Raw genomic sequence first — 22,016 nt, 5'->3', positions numbered from 1 at the left:
CGGGTGTGGACCTCCCTTACGCTTTGGTCCCTCTGGGCTTAGGGTCACCGGGGCAGGGGGGGGTTGGGGCAGCGGCTGTGCCAGACTCCAGACTCCCCTTCCGCAGCCTTACGGGACCCTAGGTGGTTCGAGCTGGACGGGACTCCGGAGATGACTCAGCCTTACCTCTCGTTCCATAAGCGAGAAAACTGAGGCCCAGAGAGCGAATTCGTCTCCTTTCAAGGTCATGCTGTTAGGTTCTGAGTTGGGACTAGAGTCTACTTCTGATCCCTTTAGGGTTTCCAAACCCAGGCCGAGGACTCCTCCGTTGAACCTGAGTTTTCTTACATATGAAATGGGGGCTGGTGGTGGTAATAACCGTGCTGTCTCCATTAGATCGTGGTTAAGAGCAAGCGGTGTAATTAATAGGAAAACTTTGTAAGCTGCAGAGATGTAGTGATGTGAGTTGTTTAACTCTTAACCAAATTGAATGGTGTCAGCACTCGATTTTGCTGACTTTGCATATGTCCTACAGTAGAACTGGGGTGCCTGACATATAGCAGGCCCTTGGTAAATATTTATTGAATAAATGACTCATGTTTAGTGCCTGGAGGGCTTGCCTGGGAAGCATCATTGTCTCTTTTTATCCTGGCTGTGGGAGATAAATGGAATATGCTTGGGGGAATTCCAGTTAAATAAAATGGGTAAAATAGTGAGATGGTTGTGTGTGTGTTACATGTTCACTTTTGATTGCAGATGACAGGATTGGACATTGAGAAGGACCAGATTATTGAGATGGCCTGTCTGATAACTGACTCTGATCTCAACATTTTGGCTGAAGTAGGTGATGCCGTGTAATACAATCATACAACTTAGAGTGTATTGGAAATCTAAGTCGTTTTTCCCCTATCTCTTTATGTAAAAAGTAGGAAACCTGAGGCCCGTATAGGTTAAGTTCCAAAGTAATGTGCTAAGTCATGGGAAGGGTTGGTTCTAGAACAAAAGCAGACTATCTCACAACCTAGTTACTTCTCAATAATCCGTGCCCCAAATGACAAACATAAATGCTCTCGTTTACTGAGCCCCTACTGTGTGCCGCGCACAGTTCTAAGTGCTTTACACATAAGCACCCTCAGTCCTCACAGCGACTGTGAGGTAGGTGGTTACACTCATCTTCTAGAGGGGGATATTTTGGCAGACATCTTGGGTGATTTGCCCGAGGCCACCTGGCTTGTTATTGGGGAAGCCAGGAATTTCACCCAGGCAATTTAAGTAAAGAACTTGTAACCAGCCAGCCAGCCAGCTGTGGTCTCATCAGGATTAGTGACTCATGCCAACACTGACATCTTTATATCATCACCTTGATTTTAACTTGAGTCTCAATGTCCAGTTTCTGCCTTCTCCACTAGGATGTGTGATTGCCTAGATCTGTATTAAGATTTTAGAAGTCCTGGTGATGCAGAACCGGAGTATTCTGTTGATATATTGGGCATAATTAAGGCTTTAACATGCTGCATTTCACTGACACATTAAGCAAAACAACACACCTGTTGCCCTTTGGCCACTTGTGAAACATTTAAGAAGGTGTGGGGGAGAGCCTTTGATTGGTAGACGGTGAAATCCGTGGTCTTGAATTGACCCCCGGTCTCATATTGTCAGCAGTTTCAGAGGCAGTAAGAAACTCTAGCAATGCAGTAGGGATGTTTGCAGACAAGGCGGTCCCATTAAAATCTGTTCCTGGAGGGTAGCAGTGATGTGCTACTGACATTGGATAAATTTCAGCAGTCTTCAGTAAGACCTCTACTTGTCTTGGTAGATAAGAGATGGGAGAAGGCATTTCGAGATGAATTGCTACTTTTGTGGAGTACCAGGCATCCATCCTGGAGCACCTCTTGATACATCAGCTGGAGGAGAATCATGAGACTTTGTGTTTCTCATCATAACAACTAGCTCTTATTTTTTTTTTTTTTAACTTTATATAAATACAGTTCTGTGTTTGGGGTTTGGTTGTTTTTTTTTCTTTTTCTTTTTCTTTCTTTTTTTTTTTTGTCGCTTGGAATTTAATGCAAATTAATAGTGAAGAGAAGTGTCTTTATTTTGTCAGCCCTCCTTACCCTTGGCTGAAGCAGAGTTTTTCCCTTAGCCTGTTGATATAATGTGAAATACTGACAGTTTAATGGACCAGTTAGTTAATACGTACCCTGGAGGAAATTTGGGGCTGTATTCACACAGCTGCAGATGAGTGTGGCGTTTGTAAATAGACTCAGTCAGATGAGGATAAAAATGTAAAAAAAAAAAAAGAAAAAAAAGCTTACGGGCTGTTGGCACTTCAATGTCATTTCTGTGGAAAATATGTTTTATTCTTGTATATGAGTCTGGGGAAAAAGTTTTATGCTGGTAGAAGAACAAACATCCTACCCTGAAAATTTTTCTGCATCGCCTGCAGTGTGCCAGCCGGGCCCTAGAAATAAGTTAGATTAGCAAACTAGATTAATAGTTTGCTTTTCCCAGCAGAGTTTGTTAGAATTGTTTTTTGTTTGTTTTAGGCTTTTTGTTTTTTCCTTTTTTTTTTTAACAGTATAAGGGCTTTTTTTGTTTATTTGTTTTGTTTTGTTATGTGTGTTTTAAGATATGTGATCAGCGGATTTTTTGCTGCTTGGAGATGGCCTTTACCAATTTTCTTGTTTGGCTGAAAGTCCTTGTTAGTTGTAAGATGTCAAATCAGTCACATTCTAGCCTTTTCTCTCTGTGATTGCAAACTACTTTTACCACCTTAGTAGTAATAATACCCGGGATTCATAGAGTACTTTTCTTCCAAAAAGTTCAAGAACTTTGATATCGGTAATTTTTTTATCCGGTGGAACAGCCCTTTTTGGGAAGGGGGCCGGTCTGTTATCTCCCTCGTGCAGGAGAAAGGAAGGCCAGGAGGGCAAGTTTGAAAGCCACAGGTCAGGCTGCGGTTACTGCTGGGACTCTGCCTGAGACACTGAGGTTGAATGTTCTGGTAAATGGAACGGAGAATTTGAGGGCCACTGTCCTCCCCCCCTCCCCACCATGTTACCAGTTACCTTTTAACTTTTTGATATAAAAATAGCATTAAAATTAAACAGTGTGACTTTATCCAAAGTGTGTGTGTAGTCAGCTTTTCGTTTTTTTGCCCTGCTCTGCTGCTACATCCTGTTCCCCAAAGGCTGTGTACTCTCTTGATACTTTGTATGCATATACAAATGTGTTTTTATTTATTATCCAGTGTAGATGAGATCACATGCGCACATATACTGTTGTGCAATTTGCTTCTTTCTCTTGGCAGTATGGACACTTTCCAAAATGAACTCCTAATTAAAGGTTGGCCAGCTTTTTAAAAAAAGACTGAATAGTAAATATTTTAGGCTCCGAGTGCCACCTACCTGTCACATGTTTCTTTATTTTGCAACTCTTAAATGTTTTTTAATGTTTTGTTTGTTTCTGAGAGAGAGAGACAGAGACTGCGTGAGCAGGGGAGGGTCAGAGAGAGAGAGAGAGGGAGACACAGAACCTGAAGCAGGTTCCAGGCTCTGAGCTAGCTGTCAGCACAGAGCCCAATGCGGGGCTCAAATCCATGAACTGTGAGATCATGACCTGAGCCGAAGTCGGACACTTAACCGATGGAGCCACCCAGGCGCCCCATGTTTTACAACTCTTTACNTGGCTTAAAAAAAAAAAAAAAAAAAAGCCAAAGGCTAGGGCTGGGTTTGCTGACCCTTGATAGACAACTAGTATCTTCTTCTTAAGCATTTCACTTTTCAGAGGGGTGTGTGCGCGCGTGTGTGTTCATCCCTTTTCCCCATCATAAACAGTGCTGGAATGAATGAGGACCACTTACAGAGATAACAAAGGGCCCTCATCTCTTTCTCCGCTGTCTATATATTTAATCCTCACAGTAGGTGAAACTTGCCCTCAGACACCAAGGTTATTATCCCTGTTGATTCTGGATGACTAATGGCTTTTCCCATCCACAGGGTCCTAACCTGATTATAAAACAGCCAGATGAGTTACTGGACAGCATGTCAGATTGGTGTAAGGAGCATCATGGGAAGGTAACATTACCAAAATAACAGGAGTGCTGCTTTGGGGATCAGTGACAAGCGTGTTGCTCCCACATCTGAATCCTATGCCATCGTTGGATGGCATTTTAAAAAGGGTTAGAGGAAGATTGCTTGGCAAGCCTGGGAGACCACTTGCTTGTTTACCTGTCATCTTTGGGACCTCTCGAGATCATCTTCTCCTGAATGTTCTCTCTTTTCCTCTCCTGCATTCAGTCTGTCGCGAACGCATTGCGGATTGTCAAGTATTGCTCAAGTCAGTCTTTTGGATAAGGTTAGACATCAACTTTCAGAAAAGGGGGAATGCTGCTCTCCTGTTCGTAATTGTCTCTTCCCAGAGCTTCTGTCCTCGGACTTTGAGCACCGTCTTTTCTGACTGTGTGGAAAAGCTATTAACAATCAGGAACATAGCCTTTTTGACCTGGATTCTTTAAGAGAAAAAAAAAAATCAGTGCAAGGATGGCAGTTTCACTTTGAACTTGAGCTTTACGAATAGTCCATCTGTGGTTATATTTGCCCATTTTAGAAGTGAAGTTTCATTTCTGGATGCCTTTGAAAACTGACTTGATGTGTTTCTGGTGGGGGCTGGGGATTCTCTCTTGCAGTCTGGTCTAACCAAGGCAGTGAAGGAGAGTACAATGACATTGCAGCAGGCAGAGTATGAATTTCTGTCCTTTGTACGACAGCAGACTCCTCCGGGGCTCTGTCCACTTGCAGGTAAAATCCAATCCTATGTATATCTCGTAGATAGTCTTTCGTTGTGGTAGTTCAAGAGACTGCGGTTCCAAAAAGACCCACTAAGACCATCATGCCTTCCACATACCCTGATTCAGAGTATACACCTTAATTTTGTGTTCTGTTTTCCTCGTGTTCGTTATAACATGAGTATTGGAAAAATGCCCTTGAAACCCAACATGAGACCTGGGGTACACAGACTTACTCAATAAAATTTTCCCTCATATTTTTATTATGGAAAATTTCATATGTGCAGGAAAGTTGGATTTTAGTGATGGTTAACCTTGTGCCATGTATGGTTTGGACATTTGAAAGTAAATTGCAGGCATTCTGACGCCTCATTTCTAAGTACTTCATTAAGCGTTTCCTAAGAATGAGGACATTTTCTTAGGTAGCACAGTGTCATTATCACGTTGAAGGTAATTAAAAATAATTCAGTAACATCATTTGATATCTAGTCCACGTGGAAAGTGTCTAATCGTTTTTGAACCAGGACTCAATCAAGACTCATGAATGAGTTTACCTCTTTCCCCCCACCCCCCACCCCATGTAACCTTGACTTTTTAAAGAGACCAGGCCAGTTCTAGGATTTTTGAAAGGACTGCCATTGTCAGAGGAAAGTTAATGGTCTGTGGAGATGTATTTCCATTTGTATATGTAAATCGGTGTGATAACTTACACTTTCTTTAAATTTTATTAAAAAGTTTTGACATTAAGTATGAGAGCATATGTTGTATATGTAATCTCCCTCTAACCAGTGTCGTTGGTGTCTGTTTTTAAGTACTTATTTAAAATTTAGTGTTTTTAATATAAATTACTGTATGGAAACATGAATATGGATATGATTTGTTAAAATCGGAATATGAATAAAGGTTTATTTGCTTAATGTGATTCAGTTTTTAGTGTTAGTAGTGTGGATTTCATGACACGGGAGGAAATTCGCACATCTTGTATGATCCAAAAAAAATAACAAATAGATTGGTGTATTAAGTATGCGGAATGTTAGATTTATCCTTTTGTCCAGAGAGAGGCCGTTAATAAATTTACCTTGAGCTCGACTAAGTACTCAGAAACCTGCACTTGTAACCTAATCACATGCACTCAAACCTGATTTAGTGATTTTGAGATGCTTTTAGGAATTGTGTGAATTAAAAAAACAAAAATCATCTTCATTTCAAAAACAGTTAATGAATTTTTATATCCTGTTGTATATTGCTAGAAATACACAGATGCGGTATGCTTCGTGTCTTTCTAGGAAATTCAGTTCATGCAGATAAGAAGTTTCTTGACAAATACATGCCCCAGTTCATGAAACATCTTCATTATAGAATAATTGATGTGAGCACTGTTAAAGAACTGTGCAGGTAAGGGCTATATTTAGGATCCATTGAATTGCCCCATTTAGCATGTTTTAATTGAGAACTTGTGGAAAGTAATTGAAGAGAACTGTAGACCTTGAGGGTGCCAGGTGGGTGTGCAACTTCATCCCTCTCTCACTGGGACAGTTCCTTAATTGATTCTGGACTGGTGAGAATTGCGAGAAACAATGTCAGAAATCTTCTGTATAAATTTCATTAGTCGAGAAAATGTGTCAAGCACCCATTTTGTGCCACGCGTTGGCCTGTGTGCTAGGAACACACAGATGAAAAGCCTTTAAATTGTTTAGGATCTCGTGGGGTGACAGATGTGTAAAGCACACACCCTCCAAATATACTCTGTGATGACTCCTGTCATGGAAACGTGCATATAGAATATCAAGGAGATGGGAGGAAGGAGCCCCAAAATGTGCTGGATTGAGGATTCGGAAGTCGGGGAAAGCTTTGCATAGGAAATAGCTTTTAAGCTGATACTAAATAAGAGTGGACATTTTCCAGGCATGTAAGTGAGGTGGGAGGATTCTGTAGAATGGGCAGAAGGATGAAGAAATAGGGGCACAGGAAGATACGGGCAAAATATATGTGAGACATTACAAATAGTTCATTAATGCTGGAGCGCAAAGCGTGAGGATTGGAAAAGGTGGGACGTGAGGCCCAATTGCAAAGGACTTGTGTGCCTTGCCAAGATGGCTCACATTGTAAGGGATGGGTTCCTTTAAAAAGTTAAAGTAGAGGGATGAGTGATATTGATTAGATCATTCTGATTAGAAGGTGACAAGAAAAGAGGGAGATCAGAAAGGAGACTTTTGCCTCATCTTGGCGAGAGGAGAATGAGCTAGGGAAATGGCATTTGGGTGGCAGAGAAGGGTGTGGAGATAAATACTTGAGAACGTCACTTGGTGCGGTTTTGAACGAACCCAGGACGGGAAAGGAAGAGCTGTAAAGCGATTCTAGTGTTTCTTTCTGGTTTGGACAGTTAGGCAGATGATGGAGCTGTTCAAAGATAAAGGGGAAGACAGGAGGAAAAGCAGATTTAGTGGATGGGAGAAGGGAGGCCTTGAGGATAGTGTGGTTTTATATATGTTGAGTAGAAGTTATCTGAGGGATTTATAGGTGATGTCCTAGCAGGTGGCTGGCTATCCAAGACCCACGAGGGAGGGCTGGGATAGTGTGAATCTGGGACTCTCCGCCACCGACGAGCTTGCCTACAGAGAACATCTAGGGTGAAGAGTGGGTGGAAGAGAGAGTCCCGGGCAAGGAGGCAACTTGATAGTTGAGCCAAATGCCTTTTCCCATGTTAATAAATTGCTTGAAGGAGGTAATTCTCCAGTATATTTGAGACAGTTTCCTTTGAGAGTTCCATTTTTGCTGTGTATAGACGCTGGTATCCAGAAGAATATGAATTTGCACCAAAGAAGGCTGCTTCCCACAGGTGAGTTTGGGTCCTTCCAAGAGCTTGGCTGACAAGCACATAACTCTCAAACTCCTGACTGCCTACAATAATGTCTGTTCTCTGCTGTTGTTGTCTTGGAGGGAAAATAAAGGTCTATCAGCATAAAGACAACTTTCTTTTGCTAAGATTGTCTGCAGTTTTGGTCAGGATTCTCGTATTTCCATTCTGAGATACGTAGCATCTTCTGTCTTTACTGCAGTTTTAAAGCCTTTGGATAGCTTAGTTTGTAGGTATGATCAAACCGTTTGTTATCATTCTAGTAATGATTCCTCTCAGCAAGAGCATGAACTTGTAGCTGTTTGAAATTAATTAGAACACTTTGTGGACAGTTGTATTAACAGCCTAACTTTGACACTTTTTAGTTTTTCAGATCCTTTTTTTTATGTCTATAAACTTAGGCACAGAAACACAAGAAATGTAAAGATCTTGTTTGTTTAGTGTCCTGTACTGGCTCTTTAAAAACAATTTTTTAAAAAATTTTATCATCATTCAGGAGGAACATCAAGCTTGATGGGGGATTTAGCAGCTGTCTTCTAAGGGTAGCTTTTTGTTCATTCATTTATGGAGTCCCCACTCTGTGCCACACATAGTTAGGCAAACAGAAGGACCAAGCCCCTGCTCTAAAGAGTCTGGCACTCCCCAGTGTTTTCCTGGGGAGAGGGATTACATGGACTACAGCACAATCACATGGGTTTAGATTACCTTATCTGAAATAGGCTTTGATGTCTTTCAGACTTCAGAATTTTTCAAGCTTTGGAAAGGTAATAGTGTATCTGTAATGTTTACTATTCTATAACATGCCTACCAAGGTCGGAGGAAGTATCCCACGATCAAACACATGGATACTTCTGCAGCAAAACATATGGGAATTCGCACCAAATAGCCTAACTAACAAGTATAAATAGCCTCCTATCTAGATTAACCAGGTTTTGCCACATAGCAAGTCATAAAAGTACTTTGGGTTTCAAGATCTTTTATGGATTTAAGTGTTGTGGATAAGATGTACACAACATGGGTTTAGCCAGAGGCTGTATTTTTGATGGTTTCTGCTCTCCACCGTATATCCAAGACCCGGGAAGAAAGCAAAACTCTTACCTCAGACACAATAACTGTCGTAAAACGCCTGCTCTAACGTCCATGCAGTTTATGCTCTAGAAGAGGCCCTTGGTTTGTCAGTCAGGGCTTACTGACCTGCACACTGTTCTGATAATCTCGTCACCTGATTTCTCACACTGCAACAGATGAGAAACAGCGTGTTGGAGAAGACAGGCTGTTAGATGGAGTCAGGCTGTCCCCTGGTTATGGCATAAATCTTCACTAGAGAGGAAGTAGATCTTCTTTTATGCTTAGGTGCTGTCTGGTGATCGATGTGTATGATGGCTGAGTCATGAGTTATGTTTGCGCATGTCAGTATATGTTTTGTGTAGGGCTGTCGTTAAGTATTGCACAGTGTTCCCCAGATTTGTTCCATGAGCTGTTAACGAGTGTTCCACAAATGTGGTTGATTAGGTTTTAGAAATGCTGTGTGCGCAGTGCAGCCTCCCCTTGGAAATTCACAGTACGTGTTGGTGCATTAAATGCTTTGCAAAGAGGTTCAGACGAGGAATATTTGACCTAGTTTTTTCTAAGCTTACTTGACCCCAGAGCTCTTTTTTCCAATGGAACCCTTCACCATCTTCTAGGGCGGTTTGGGAGGCTTTATAATTTGATATATTTTAGAAAAAACATTTTTAATCAAAAAAATTTTTTTAAACAAAACCCTTAAATTTGCTTTATTAAAATGTTCCCCTTCTTAATGATGTCAAATAGTGGCCTTTACAGTAGTGCCTGTTGTTCTTAAGTCCTTGAGTCCATTGCTCATTTCCTCTGGACATTTCAGTTCAGCGTGATGTGTTTGCTCGTAGGGCGCTGGATGACATTAGCGAAAGCATCAAAGAGCTTCAGTTTTACCGGAATAACATCTTCAAGAAGAAAACAGATGAGAAGAAGAGGAAAATCATAGAAAATGGGGAAAATGAGAAGACCGTGAGTTGATGCCCGTTCCGTGCTGCCGGCACATAGTTCTCCAGAAAAGCAACTGCTGGTGGTTTCCTTTCGCTTTGTTCTCAGTTCCTGCTGACGGCTGGCACAGCGCCTTCTTTCAGTTAACTTGCGTCTCCAGGTTATCCAAACAGACAGCACCTGAGATCTTATGTTTGCCTAACATTCTGTTTTCATTTATGACACAGCAGCTCCTTTGTAAGTACCAGGTCATGTCCATCCCTTGATCCATAATCTGCATTTGCTTTTAGACCATTTTTTTTTTTGTTTAAAATAATAATAATATAATAAAGCTAGTTCTATTGAAATGCAAACCTTTTTGTACCATCTATTCTTTCGTAGTTTGATTACCGGAAAATGTGGTTTTCTGAGTGGTATGGCCAGTGTTTAAATTGTTGTAATGACGTTAGGGATGGATTAACTCTCTTATGTTAAACAGGAAGCCAATCTGTTCTGTCTTGGTTCATACATCCAGAATAGAATAACTGGAGATAGATCCAGAGAAGCAAATTTCATTGTTACGGTTACCAAACTAACAAGAGCTCTGGAATTGCTACTTAAAAAAATTTTTTTTTAATGTTTTGTTTATTTCTGAGAGAGACAGCATGAGCAGGGGAGGGTCAGAGAGAGAGTAAGACACAGAATCTGAAACAGGCTCCAGGCTCTGAGCTAGCTGTCAGCACAGAGCCTGACACCCAACGTGGGGCTCAAACCCACGAACCGGAGATCGTGACCTGAGCGGAAATCGGACGCTTAACCGACTGAGCCACCCAGGCACCCCTGGAATAGCTACTTTTAACTGCATCCAAGAAATTCAAGTCAGTAGTCCCACAGGGATGCTGTAAGCAATAACTAAGGTTTATCGAACAGACACTGTGTAAGGCAGCACTGCAGGTGTTGTAGAAAGGTGGCTGCCCTAGGTCTCGTGGGCAGTATGTCTTTTATTTGAGAAAGGATTTCAGTCTGAATATGCTAACTCTGAATTTGCATACTTTACAGCACAATGCTAAGGTGAATCCATAGCCAGAAGGTGTTTCAGAATCCTCTGTAGAACACAACTCATTCTGACAAATTCCTCTTAAGAGAAGAAATCAGAATCGGGAAAGGCCCACAGGTGACTTCTGCCTGACCTAGAGAACCACTGTACCGAAAGACTTTCCAGGGCGGCCTCTAATTGCATTTCTAAGTCCGTCATGGCTTTTATATGAACATAGCAGTGTGATCCTAGTGTGTGAGAGCGGCACATACAGAAATCACCAGACTGTAGAGCAGAATTATCACAGTTCTTTTTGCTAAGTTGTTTGAGCTTTGCAGCAACCTCATGAGTGGAGAAAGCCTTTAGTGTAACTTTTTCCAAATGAATAAATTCATTCTCAAATTCATAAGTGTAAGCTGATTAAAACCTAAGTCTGCTGGCTTTTCTGACCAGTGTTCTCCCTGCGGTCTGGAGCAGCATGGGATTTTTTAGCTCATGGGCCGACCTCCGTGGTTCGGAAGACAGGATCGTATGATAGTTGAAGACAGGGTTCTTGAATGAAACTCTGGCTTCGCCCTGAGTGGCTCTGCCAGGCTCATTTCTCTAAGCCTTAATTTTTTTATTTATAAAATGAGAACGATGGTACCTAACTCAAAGAATAACGTTAGAATGAAATACTTCTCTTATTGTTCTGGGCACGGTGCTCGGTACACAGACCGTGGTGTGATAGCTAAGGCAGAGAGAGTGAAGATGGACCGTTGAGTCCAAGAGCCCTGGGAAGTGGTGCTGTGACTGATGAGCTGTGGTGACTGGGGCTTCACTTTACATCGGTGTGCACCCAGATGACCTATGGCTGACTATATGCTGCTGAAGATTGCCTCACTACCACTGTGACCTTGCCTCATCTTCGCGTTCCGGCTGAAGTTTGGCAAGATTTGTCCTCACTCGGCTCTCAGGAGTGTTATGAATTGTAGCGCAGGAGAAGGTATGTAAACACCGGGCTTAAGCAAGGTTCATAGGAAGCAGGCTAACGGCTTGAGCCCTACTGTTTGGCTTTCTTAAGAATTTTAACTCCTGGTGTTCATTTAAAATCTTCCATCACATAAATGAACCCTGCTCACTGAGTGAATCCTCTGTTCTGTATCTCCATAATGTCGCAGTGTCTCCTAATGGAGCGAGTACATGTTAAGTGTTAGCAAAATAATTGGCAGCCTGTGAGATGAGCAAATCTGGTCTGATGCAGGTCTGCGTGATGGTTCAGCGATTAGTTCATTATTAGTCGGCTTTAGGGGAAAAAAATTTAAATTTGTAGTGCTGGTAACTGATTTCACAGGGGATTCCTGAAGCTTTGAAGTAATATCTGTGAAATGAACTGCCATGCAAATTGGTTTAAATATAACTACAGCCTTAAGAATGATCAGTGTGTTTGTTTAGCAGAGTTTGCTGCTCCGGTGCTCCTGAGGGCTTTTCATTTGGTGGTTCCTCTGACTGTGCTATAATCACCCTGCAAGCAATATTCTTAGGGTTATTCAGGTATATATCCCCTGCATTAAACTCCTAAGGTGGATGAATTAGTACAGTGATGATAGTCTCCAGTCAACATTCCTTGAGTGCTCATGGTAATCTTGCCATTAGAGGGAGTGTATGGGTAAGAAAGACACCTTTTTCCCCCAGTGGCTTAGCCTTAGGAGATAAGACCAGAGCCCAAGGTGTGGCAGGTGGAGGAAGAATGGTGCCTGAGTCACCTGTGCTTCCTCATTTACAAAACAATAGATCTCTATCAATAAACCAGCCAACAAATTCATAGGGATATTGATAGTGTCCTTTGGCAGAAGTGGTGTTCTCAGATATGTAAGCCTAAAAGAAAAAAATAGAGTAGCTCATTGTAATGTTCAAGTGCAACTTTGTCATTCAATAAATTTTGACATATGGATTGCCTTGTGATAGTGCACGGAAGTCTTAGGTGCACTTGGGTGTTTGCATCTTGAAAAGTTAATAAGCAGCAGGGACAGTGGAAAATTGGTTGTTAGGATACGCCATTTGTAGCAGACGGATGAAACCAAAGCTGTTTTGATGAGGCAAAAACTGATGCTGTATACTGTGATGTGCGCCATACGTGTGTTGTGAGTATTGAGTTTTGGTTATGTGAACAAAGCCTTTTAGTTTTATGTGGCTCCTGATTTATAACATTGCCATGGTGGTAAAGTAAATGAAGAGTTTCTCCCTAGTTGAGTATTTTGTACTGAGTAGAGGAATACTTGAAATTTTCTAAGAGGACAGATCTTCAATCTCCTCGACACACACAAGGGTAACTGTGTATGGCTATTTATTTAGCTTGATGGTGGTTTTTTCACAATGTATACGTATATATGAAAATACTAAGATGTACCCCTTAAAATACAATTGTTGAGTGTCAGAGATCTCAATAAAGTTGTTGATATGTATATGTTTAAAAGGCTGCCAAAAAGAAGGGATTTACAAATCTTCATTCTGCTAGAATGCAGGCAGATACAACAGCTGCTTTCATAACTGACCTGTCATGTGGAGTGCATCTGACCTCAGACTTGACTTGGCCTCCAGGATAATTTAACCCGCTTGGTTTTGCACATGGGTTGGTAATGCCACTGGTGTTCCATGGTACAGAAAACAAGAGTTTCTCGTTTAGGAATAAGCCCTTGAAAATGGGAAGCCTGGGGTGTGTGGAGCAAAAACACGTTCTTGTGCAAATGGAATGCTTCCGTCAACAGCCCGTAGAATCTTTGGGGACCCACGAGAAGTTGCACAGTTTCGGCTGCATAACAGTATGAATGTACAATTGACCCTCAAACAACAGGGGGCTCAGGGCCGCCAATCCCCCTCCTCCCCCAACCCCGGCACAGCCAGGATCTGCACAGAACTCTTTACTGCCCCACAACTTTACGAATAGAATTTCTAGAGATCGCTTCGCTGCGGTAATACTCCTGCAGGGGTGATGAGCGGCACACAGCATTCTAGGTGGATACTCGCAACGCTTGAACTCACCGCGATGGCAAAGATGGCTGCGAAATTAGTACAGTAGTGCAGTTTTATGCAATTATGATTTAATACATTCGTGCAACCATGGTGCTCTGTCCAACCTATAAGTGTGTAAGTTCTGATAAAGTTTAACTTTTTATAATGAATTTGTATATATTTTATGTATTTTAAATGATGAAAACCGTACGTATATTTTATGCATTTGTGACATACCTAACTTTTTCTTAAATTTTTCTTTAAAAAAATTTTTTTTTAATGTTTTATTTCTTTCTGAGAGAGAGACAGAGAGAGAGGCAGCGTGAGCAGGGGAGAGTCAGAGAGAGAGGGAGACACAGAATCTGAAAAAGGCTCTGGGCTCTGAGCTGGCAGTCAGCACAGAGCCTGACGCGGGGCTCAAACCCATGAACCAGGAGATCATGACCTGAGCTGAAGTTGGACGCTTAACCAACTGAGCCCCCCAGGCACCGCTTTCTTAATTTTTTTTTTTTCATATTTCTAGGCCATGCAGTTCACCTGTGAGTTATTTTAAATTGTCACAAATCTCCCAAAGTTTTCCAGCATATTCATTTCAGTATAAGTGGACATGTGTTGTTCAAGGGTCAGCTGTACTTAATAGCACTGAACTCTCTACACTTGTGGCAAAAATGGTAAATTTTAGCTATGTTTAACCGCACACATACGTTGACACAACCCATTTTCGGAATGATCCTGTCTTGGGACGAATGTGTAAATGAAAACCGGCCTGGAGGAGCTGAACTTGGGGACGCTTACTTGTGCCCTTGGGAAGAACAACTTGTTTCCCGATTTGAAATGCCAGGAAGTGGACAGTTGAGGGAGCTGCTTTCTCTTAGGTCTGCCTCCAAGTGCTAGAAGGGAAGGCTGTTGTTATTTGCAGACAAAGGAAATTTAACAAATACCCTTTAGGAGCATGCAGCCGTCTTCCCGCCACACGAGGTGGGGGAGAGATGCTTCTGCTTTCTGAGCTCGCTGGACGTCCTGTGCAATCATGGAGGCTGCCCTGGCGTCCAGGCCTGTTTTGCTTCTGTGGGAAACCTTTTCCACCTTTCATTCTGCCTCCTCAGCTCTCTCTCCTGGGCAGTAGAATTCACTGTTAAATTAGAGACTCTATCCAGTAAATACTTGGATTCTCCCTTGGTTGAACTTTTTCTGCCCAGGTCATTCATTTTCCTTCTACACTCATCTGTACTCTTTTCGGGCCTCTAAAGTGCTTTATTCTACCTTCTACCTTATTCTGTCCTGCGCGTGCTTTGTGAGATATGTCGATAGGATAGCCCCATCATTTTATGTTCACATTTAACAACTAGTAGAAAGCAATTTCAGAAGAAAAGTAGGACAAATGTTGGAGACATGGTGAAGGGAATTCCTAGCCATCCCTAGAAGGGAATAGGGACAAAGGGAGCTCCTGTGTGAGCTATGTGTTAAATAGAAGCTTCTAGAAATGTCTGGCATTACATGCTCCAGAAATGGCATTACATGCTTCAGGGCCTGCTGGTACTAGGAAACCCTATTTTTTTTCCCCCCTCAGACTGTCAGTATTTGTTTTCCACAGTTTTGGTTTTATAAACAGCAAGAATATTAAGTTATTCTTAACTCTCTCTAGAGATTGCCAACTTTTATTTTGCCAGATAAGGATGTTAAAAATACCATCTTCTATCATCCATCATTTCATAAAAGAAAAGTCATTTTAAAATATAACAAAGGTATGTACTCTCAGGATAAGGGACAGGTACTTTAAGTGGAATACATTTAGCTTTGTGAGAAATCCAGTTCTGTCCTTATTTTCATTGCACTTCAGATTGATTAAAAAGCACCCCGTTTTCATCCTGGCCCTGTATCGGTTCCCAGATTGGAGTTTGGGAATCACTGGTGTATTTGTGTGGGGGACATCTGTCCAAAGTGCTCCTGGAAGAGAGGAGAGAGAGAGAGAAGTTACATTGTATACTACCCAAATAATTCNTCACCAAAAAATTTTTTTTTTTTTTTTTTTTTTTTGAAAGCTATAAATGAAAGGAATTGGAAGATAGGCAAAAAGACTTGCTGTGGTTTAGCTCAGGTGAAATTGTGTGATGGGTTAATGATCAGAGCATCAAAGCAAGGTGCGTTGTCCATGTGTTTCGTTCCCTTCTTGATCTTGTACAGTCTTTCCAGGTGGTTCTCAGAATGTTGTGAATGCTTCGGTTATTTGAAATTTTGTTTGTCCAGTTTTGAGATTCTGAAACTGTTTTCGTGTGACCTTTAGCTATAAAGTCTTTGATCAGACGCTGGCTTTCTGAAGATGTGTGGGGACAGGTACTAGTTTTAAAATTATTTGAGTTTCAGATAAAGCCTCAAAATTTTAAAAACTAATTTCAGTTGAAATAAAACCCAAATCTAGTTTAAGTTTGAAGAATATAGGTGTTTCCTATGATTAACACTGGTTTTTGAGAAAAGCGTGACAAATGCTTTTAAATACTGATCTCCTGAAAGCCCCTCGGAAATGCACTGTTACAGATCATTGATAAAACTGGTTCTAAAATTAGGTGGGAGAATGGTTCGTGCTTTGGGATTTTTTTCTCTGAAAATATATAGCTTCTACTACATAAATGTGAGGGCATACCTCCATAGTTGTGGAGAATTAAATTAGATCTTATTTAGTTGATAGTGAGAAAATGACAATTTTATGAATAAAGTTTAGTTTTACTTAATATATTTTCCAAAGATTTTGATTGTGCTGTTTACTTATGAAGTATGGATGACACAGAATGTTACGCTAGAGAGTCAGGCATACGGCATAGTGACTTCAGTGTAAATATAGCCACCCTCTGCCCCCACACAAGGTCGTTACAATATTATCCACTAGATTCCCTGTGCTGTGCTTTTCATCTCCCTGGCTCTCTTACTCTATAACTGGAAGTTTATACCTCCTAATCCCCTTTGTCCATTCCATTCCACCCCACTCCCCTCTGACAACCATCTGTTCTCTGTATTTACTGTATTTAAGAGTCTTTTTTTTTTTTTTGGTCTATTTTGTTTAGATTCCAAATATAAGTGAAATCAGATGGTATTTATCTTTCTCTAACCTATTTCACTTAGCACAATACACTCTAGTTCCATCCATGTTGTTGGAAATGGCAAGATCTCTCTTTTCTTTTTATGGCTAAGTAATATTCCATTGTGGATATATAAACCGCATCTTCTGTATCCACTCATCTCTCATTGGACACTTGGGCTGGTTCCTTGTCTTGGCTGTTGTAAACAATGTGACAGTAAACATAAGGATCATGTATCTTTTCAAATTAGTGTTTCTTTTTTTGGGGGGTGTTTTCTTTGGGATCCATCAGGATACCTGGATCATATGGTATTCTTTTTAATTTTTTGAGGAACCTCTGTTCATTTTCCACAGTGGTTGTACCAATTTGCGTTCCCACCAATACTGCCTGAAGATTCCCTTTTCTCTACATTCTCACCAACACTTATTATTTCTTGTCTTCTGGATGCTAGCCACTCTGACAGGTGTAAGGTGGTGTCTCTTTATGATTTTGGTTTGCATTTTCCTGATGGTGAGTGATGTTGAGCATCTTTTCATGTGTCTCTTGGCCACCTGAATGTCTTCTATGGAAACATGTATGTTGAAGTGTTCTGTTAATGTTTTGATTTTTTTCTTTTTTTGGTGTTGAGTTGTATAAATTCTTGATATATATATATTTTTTTAATGTTTTTATTTATTTCTAGGAGAGAGAGAGAGAGACAGTGTGAGCAGGGGAAGGTCAGAGAGAGAGGGAGTCACAGACTGAAACAGGCTCCAGGCTCCGAGCTGGCAGTCAGCACAGAGCCCGACGCGGGGCTCGAACCCACGAACTGCAAGATCATGACCTAAGCGAAAGCCGGACGCTTAACCGACTAAGCCACCCAGGCGCCCCTAAATTCTTGATATATTTTGGATATTAACCCATTATTGATTGTATCATTTGCAAATATCTTCTCCCATTCAGTAGTCTGCCTTTTTGTTTTAGTGTTCATTTCCTTTCCTGTGCAAAAGCTTTTTCTTTTGGTGTAGTCCTCATGTTTTTGCTTTTGTTTCACTTGCCTGAGGAGACTTATCCATGAGTATTTTGCTAAGGCTGATGTCCAAGAGATGACTGCCCTTGATTTCTTTTAGGAGTTGTACGGTTTCAGGTCTCCCATTTAGGTCTTTAATTCATTTTAAGTTTTACTTTTGTGATGATGGAAGAAAGTGCTCAAGTTTCATTCTTTTGCATGTAAACTGTCCCAATACCAGTTTTTGAAAGGACTGTCTTTTCCCTCTTATATATTTTTGCTTCGTATGACCATAGGATTGTGGGCTTATTTCTATACTCAGTCCTGTTCCATTGATCTTTTGTTTTATTTATTTTTTATTGTTTATTTTTGAGAGCGAGAGAGAGAGGCAGAGTCTGAGGGGGAAGAGGCAGAGACAGAAGGAGACACAGAACGTGAAGCAGGCTCCAGGCTCTGAGCTGTCTGCATAGAGCCCGACACGGTGCTCGAACTCAGGAATCATGAGATCATGACCTGAGCCAAAGTCAGATGCTTAACCAACTGAGCCACCCAGGCGCCCCTGATCTGTTATTTTTTTGTGACAGTACTAAACTATTTTGATTAGTATAGCTTAGCAGTATATCTTTAAATCTGAGATTGTGCTACCTCCAGCTTTCTTCTCTTTCAAGATTGTTCTGGCTGTTCAAGGTCTTTGGTGGTTTCATACAAATTTTGGGATTATTCTACTTCTGTGAAAAATGGTATGGGTATTTTGATAGGGATTGCATTGAATCTGTAGATTGCTTTGGGTAGTGGGACATTTTAATGACGTTAATTTTTCCAATCCATGAGCATGGTATATCTTTCCATGCTTGTTGTCTTCAATCTCTTACTTCAGTGTCTTAGAGTTTTCAGACTGTAGGTCTTTGACCTTCTTGGTTAAATTTATTCCTAGGTTATGTGTGTGTGTGTTGTGCAAAAGTAAATGGGATTGTTTTTTAAGTTCCTCTTTCTGTTACTTTGTTGTTAGTGTATAGAAATGTAAGAGATTTCTGTATATTAATTTTGTATCTGGCAACTTTACTGAATTTGTTTGGATAGTTTTTTTTTATTGGGGTCTTTAGAGTTTTCTATGTGTGATCATGTCATGTGCCCTCAGTAGTGACAATTTTACTTCTTCCTTACCAGTTTGGATGCCTTTTATTTCTTCTTCTTGTCTCATTGCTGCAGCTAGGTCTTACAGTTCACTATTGAATGAAAGTAGGGAGAGTGGACATTCTTGTCTTGTTCCTGATCTTAGAGGAAAAACTTTGTTTTTCACCATTGAGTATGATGTTAAGATGTGGATTTTTTCCATCTGTGGCCTTTGTTAAGTTATATTTCCTCTAAGTCCACTTTCTCGAGAATATCATTATCATGAACAGATGTTATATTTTGTCAAAAGCTTTTTCTGCATCTGTTGAAGTGGTCTTGTGGTTTGTATCCTTCTTGTTAATGTGATGTATCGCATGGATTTGCAAAATTAGAGCCACTCTTGCATCCTGGAATAAATCCAGATTGGTTGTGGTGAATGATCTTTTTAATATATTGTTGAATATGGTGTGCTGATTTTTTGTATCCATGTTCATCAGGGATATTAACCGATAGTTATCTTTTTTTTTGCAGCGTCTTTGTGTGGTTTTGGTATCAGAGTAGTGCTGGCCTGACGGGGATGAATTTAGAAGTTTTTCATCCTCTTCTATTTCTTGGAATAGTTTGAGAAGAATAGGAATTAGCTCATTAAGTGTTTGTAGAACTCACCTATGAAACCATATGGACCTGGACTTTTGTTTGTTGGGAGTTTTTGATTACCAATCCCATTTTGTTACTAGTAATCAGTCTGTGCAGGTTTTCTGTTTCCCTTCTTGATTCAGTTCTGGAAGAGTGTATATTTCTAGAAATTTGTCCAATTTGTTGATACATAATTTTTTGTCATTTTCTCTTCTAATTCTTTATATGTCTGCATTTGTGTATACACGTTTTTTTCTGATTTTATTTGAGTCCTTTTTTGTTGATGGATCTGGCTAAAAGCTTATCAAATTTGTTTCTCTTTACAAAAAACTAGCTCATGGCTTCACTGATTTTTTTTTCTAATTTTATTGTCTTTATTTCATTTGTTTCTGCTCTAATCCTTCTTGTTTCCTTCCTTCTACTATGGGTTTTATTCTTTTCTAGTTCCTAGGTGTGAGGTTAGCTTGTTATTGGAGCTTTTTCTTGTTGCTTGAGGTAGACCTGTATCACTATATATTTCTCTCTTAGAACTGCTCTCACTGTCCCAAAGATTTTGGACCATTGTCTTTGTGTTTTGATTTTTTTTTTTAATTGCCTCATTGACCCATTATTTGTTTAGTATGTTGTTTAACCCCATGTGTTTGTTTTTTCTAGTTTTTTTTCTTTGCAATTGATTTCTAGTTTCATACTATGTTGGTTGGGAAAGATACTTGATACAGTTTCAATCTTAAATTTATTGAGACTTGTTTTGTGGTCTAACATATATGACCTGGAGAATGTTTCATGTGGCCTTGAAAGGAGTGTGTATTCTGTTTCAGTTGGAATGTTCTTTATGTATCTCTTCTAAGTCCGTCTAGTCTGATATGTTATTCAAAGCCACTGTTTTCTTGTTGATTTTCTGCCTGGATGACCTATACACTGATATAAGTGATATATAAAATTCTATCCTATAGTTGTTTTGCTGTCAATTTCTTCCTTTATGTCTGTTAATTTTTGTTTGATATTTTTAGGTGTCTCTGTGTTGGGTGCATAAATATTTATAATTGTTATATCCCTTTATCACTNCCACTTTTTGTTTGCATGGGATATCTTTTCCCACCCATTCACTTTCAGTGTCTGTGTGTCTGTAGGACTTAAATGAGTCTTTTTTGTGCAGCATATAAATGGGTTATTTTAAAAATCTGTTCAGTTATTCCATGTCTTTTGATTGTAGCATTGAGCTCATTTACATTTAAAGTAATGATTGATAGATATGAATTTTTTGCCATTTTGTTGTTTTTTGGTTGTTTTTTGTAGTTCTTCTATGTTCCTTTCTTTTACTTTCTTCCTTTGTGGTTTGATGCCTGTCTTTAGTGTTGTGCTTGGATTCGTTTGAGTGTATTTTTACATATCTATTTATAGGTTTTTGATTTATGGTTACCATTGGGTTCATATGTGACATCCTATATTATGTTAATTGTTGCTTATGTTCAGACACGTTCTAAAAATACTGAAGTTATACTACCCCCTCCATTTTTTTTGTGTATGATGTTATTATTTTATGTATCTTTTTATTTTGTGTATCCCTTGATTGATTTTTGTATATATAATTGCTTTTACTACTTTTGTTTTTTGACTTCCACACTGGCTTTATTAGTGGTTAAGATACTCTCTTCACTGTACGTTTGCCTTTACCTGTGAAATATTTTTCTTAGTAATTTCTTTTACTTCTGTCCTCCCACAGCCCTCTTTTTTTTTTCTTTTTCATTAAAAAAATTCCCTTTGACTTTACTTATAAGGCTGATTTAATAGTGATAAAACTGCTTTAAGTTTTGTTCGGGAAACTTTTGATCTCTCTTTCATTTCTGCATGATAATCTTGCCATATAGAGTATCCTTGGTTGTAGGTTTTTTATTTCTCCTAGCACTTCAAATATTTCATGCCACTCCCACTTGGCCTGCAAAGCTTTTGCTGTAAGATTAGCTGATAACCTTCTGGGAATTCCCTTATTATGTAGCTGTTATGCTACTTTTGCTGCTCTTACGATTCTCTGTTTTTAATTTTTATCATTTATTATGTGTCTTACTGCAGTTCTCCTCGGCTTCATCTTGTTGGAGGTGCTCCGTGCTTCCTGGATTTGGATGTCTGTTTCTTTCTGCAGAATAGGAAAGTTTTAAGCTAATATCTCTTCAAATAAAGTTGTGTGCCCCCTTCTCTCTCCTCTTTCTGGGATCCCTATAATGCAAATATTTTATGCTTGATGGTTTCACAGAGTTCTTTTAATCTGTTCTCAGTTTTTAAAATCATTCTTTAAAATTTTTATTTTTTTTAATTCTATTTAAATTCAAGTTAGCTAACATACAGTGTACTCTTGGTTTCAGGAGTAAAACCCAATGATTCATCTCTTACATATGACACCAGGTGCACATCCCAGCAAGTACCCTTCTCAGTGCCCATCACCCATTTAGCCCATCCCCCCACCCACCTCTCCTTCAGCAACCTTCAGTTTGTTCTATTTGAGAGTCTCTTATGGTTTGACTCCCTCTCAGTTTGTAACTACTTTTTTTTCTCTTCCTTCCCCCATGGTCCTCTAA

At 40.0% G+C, this 22,016-nt stretch overlaps 1 protein-coding gene across 1 annotated transcript in view; it reads left to right on the top strand.

The window, feature by feature from the left end:
• REXO2 (RNA exonuclease 2) overlaps positions 1 to 9,979 on the top strand; it is a 10,387-nt gene extending 408 nt beyond the window's left edge. The window contains exons 2-7 of the mRNA XM_077780525.1: positions 736 to 819; positions 3,978 to 4,055; positions 4,667 to 4,778; positions 6,052 to 6,160; positions 7,551 to 7,604; positions 9,530 to 9,979. Coding sequence (XP_077636651.1) covers positions 736 to 819; positions 3,978 to 4,055; positions 4,667 to 4,778; positions 6,052 to 6,160; positions 7,551 to 7,604; positions 9,530 to 9,659 — 567 coding nt within the window. The 3' untranslated portion in view covers positions 9,660 to 9,979. The remainder of the gene's footprint in view (positions 1 to 735; positions 820 to 3,977; positions 4,056 to 4,666; positions 4,779 to 6,051; positions 6,161 to 7,550; positions 7,605 to 9,529) is intronic.
• The last annotated feature ends 12,037 nt before the right edge of the window (positions 9,980 to 22,016 follow it).

The sequence above is a fragment of the Crocuta crocuta genome, unplaced genomic scaffold (genome assembly GCF_008692635.1).
Source record: "Crocuta crocuta isolate KB4526 unplaced genomic scaffold, BGI_CrCroc_1.0 scaffold374, whole genome shotgun sequence".
In the NCBI taxonomy this organism is placed as follows: Eukaryota; Metazoa; Chordata; class Mammalia; order Carnivora; family Hyaenidae; genus Crocuta; species Crocuta crocuta.
Note: the sequence above shows the minus strand (reverse complement) of the source record. Positions and strands in the feature narration are given on the sequence as shown.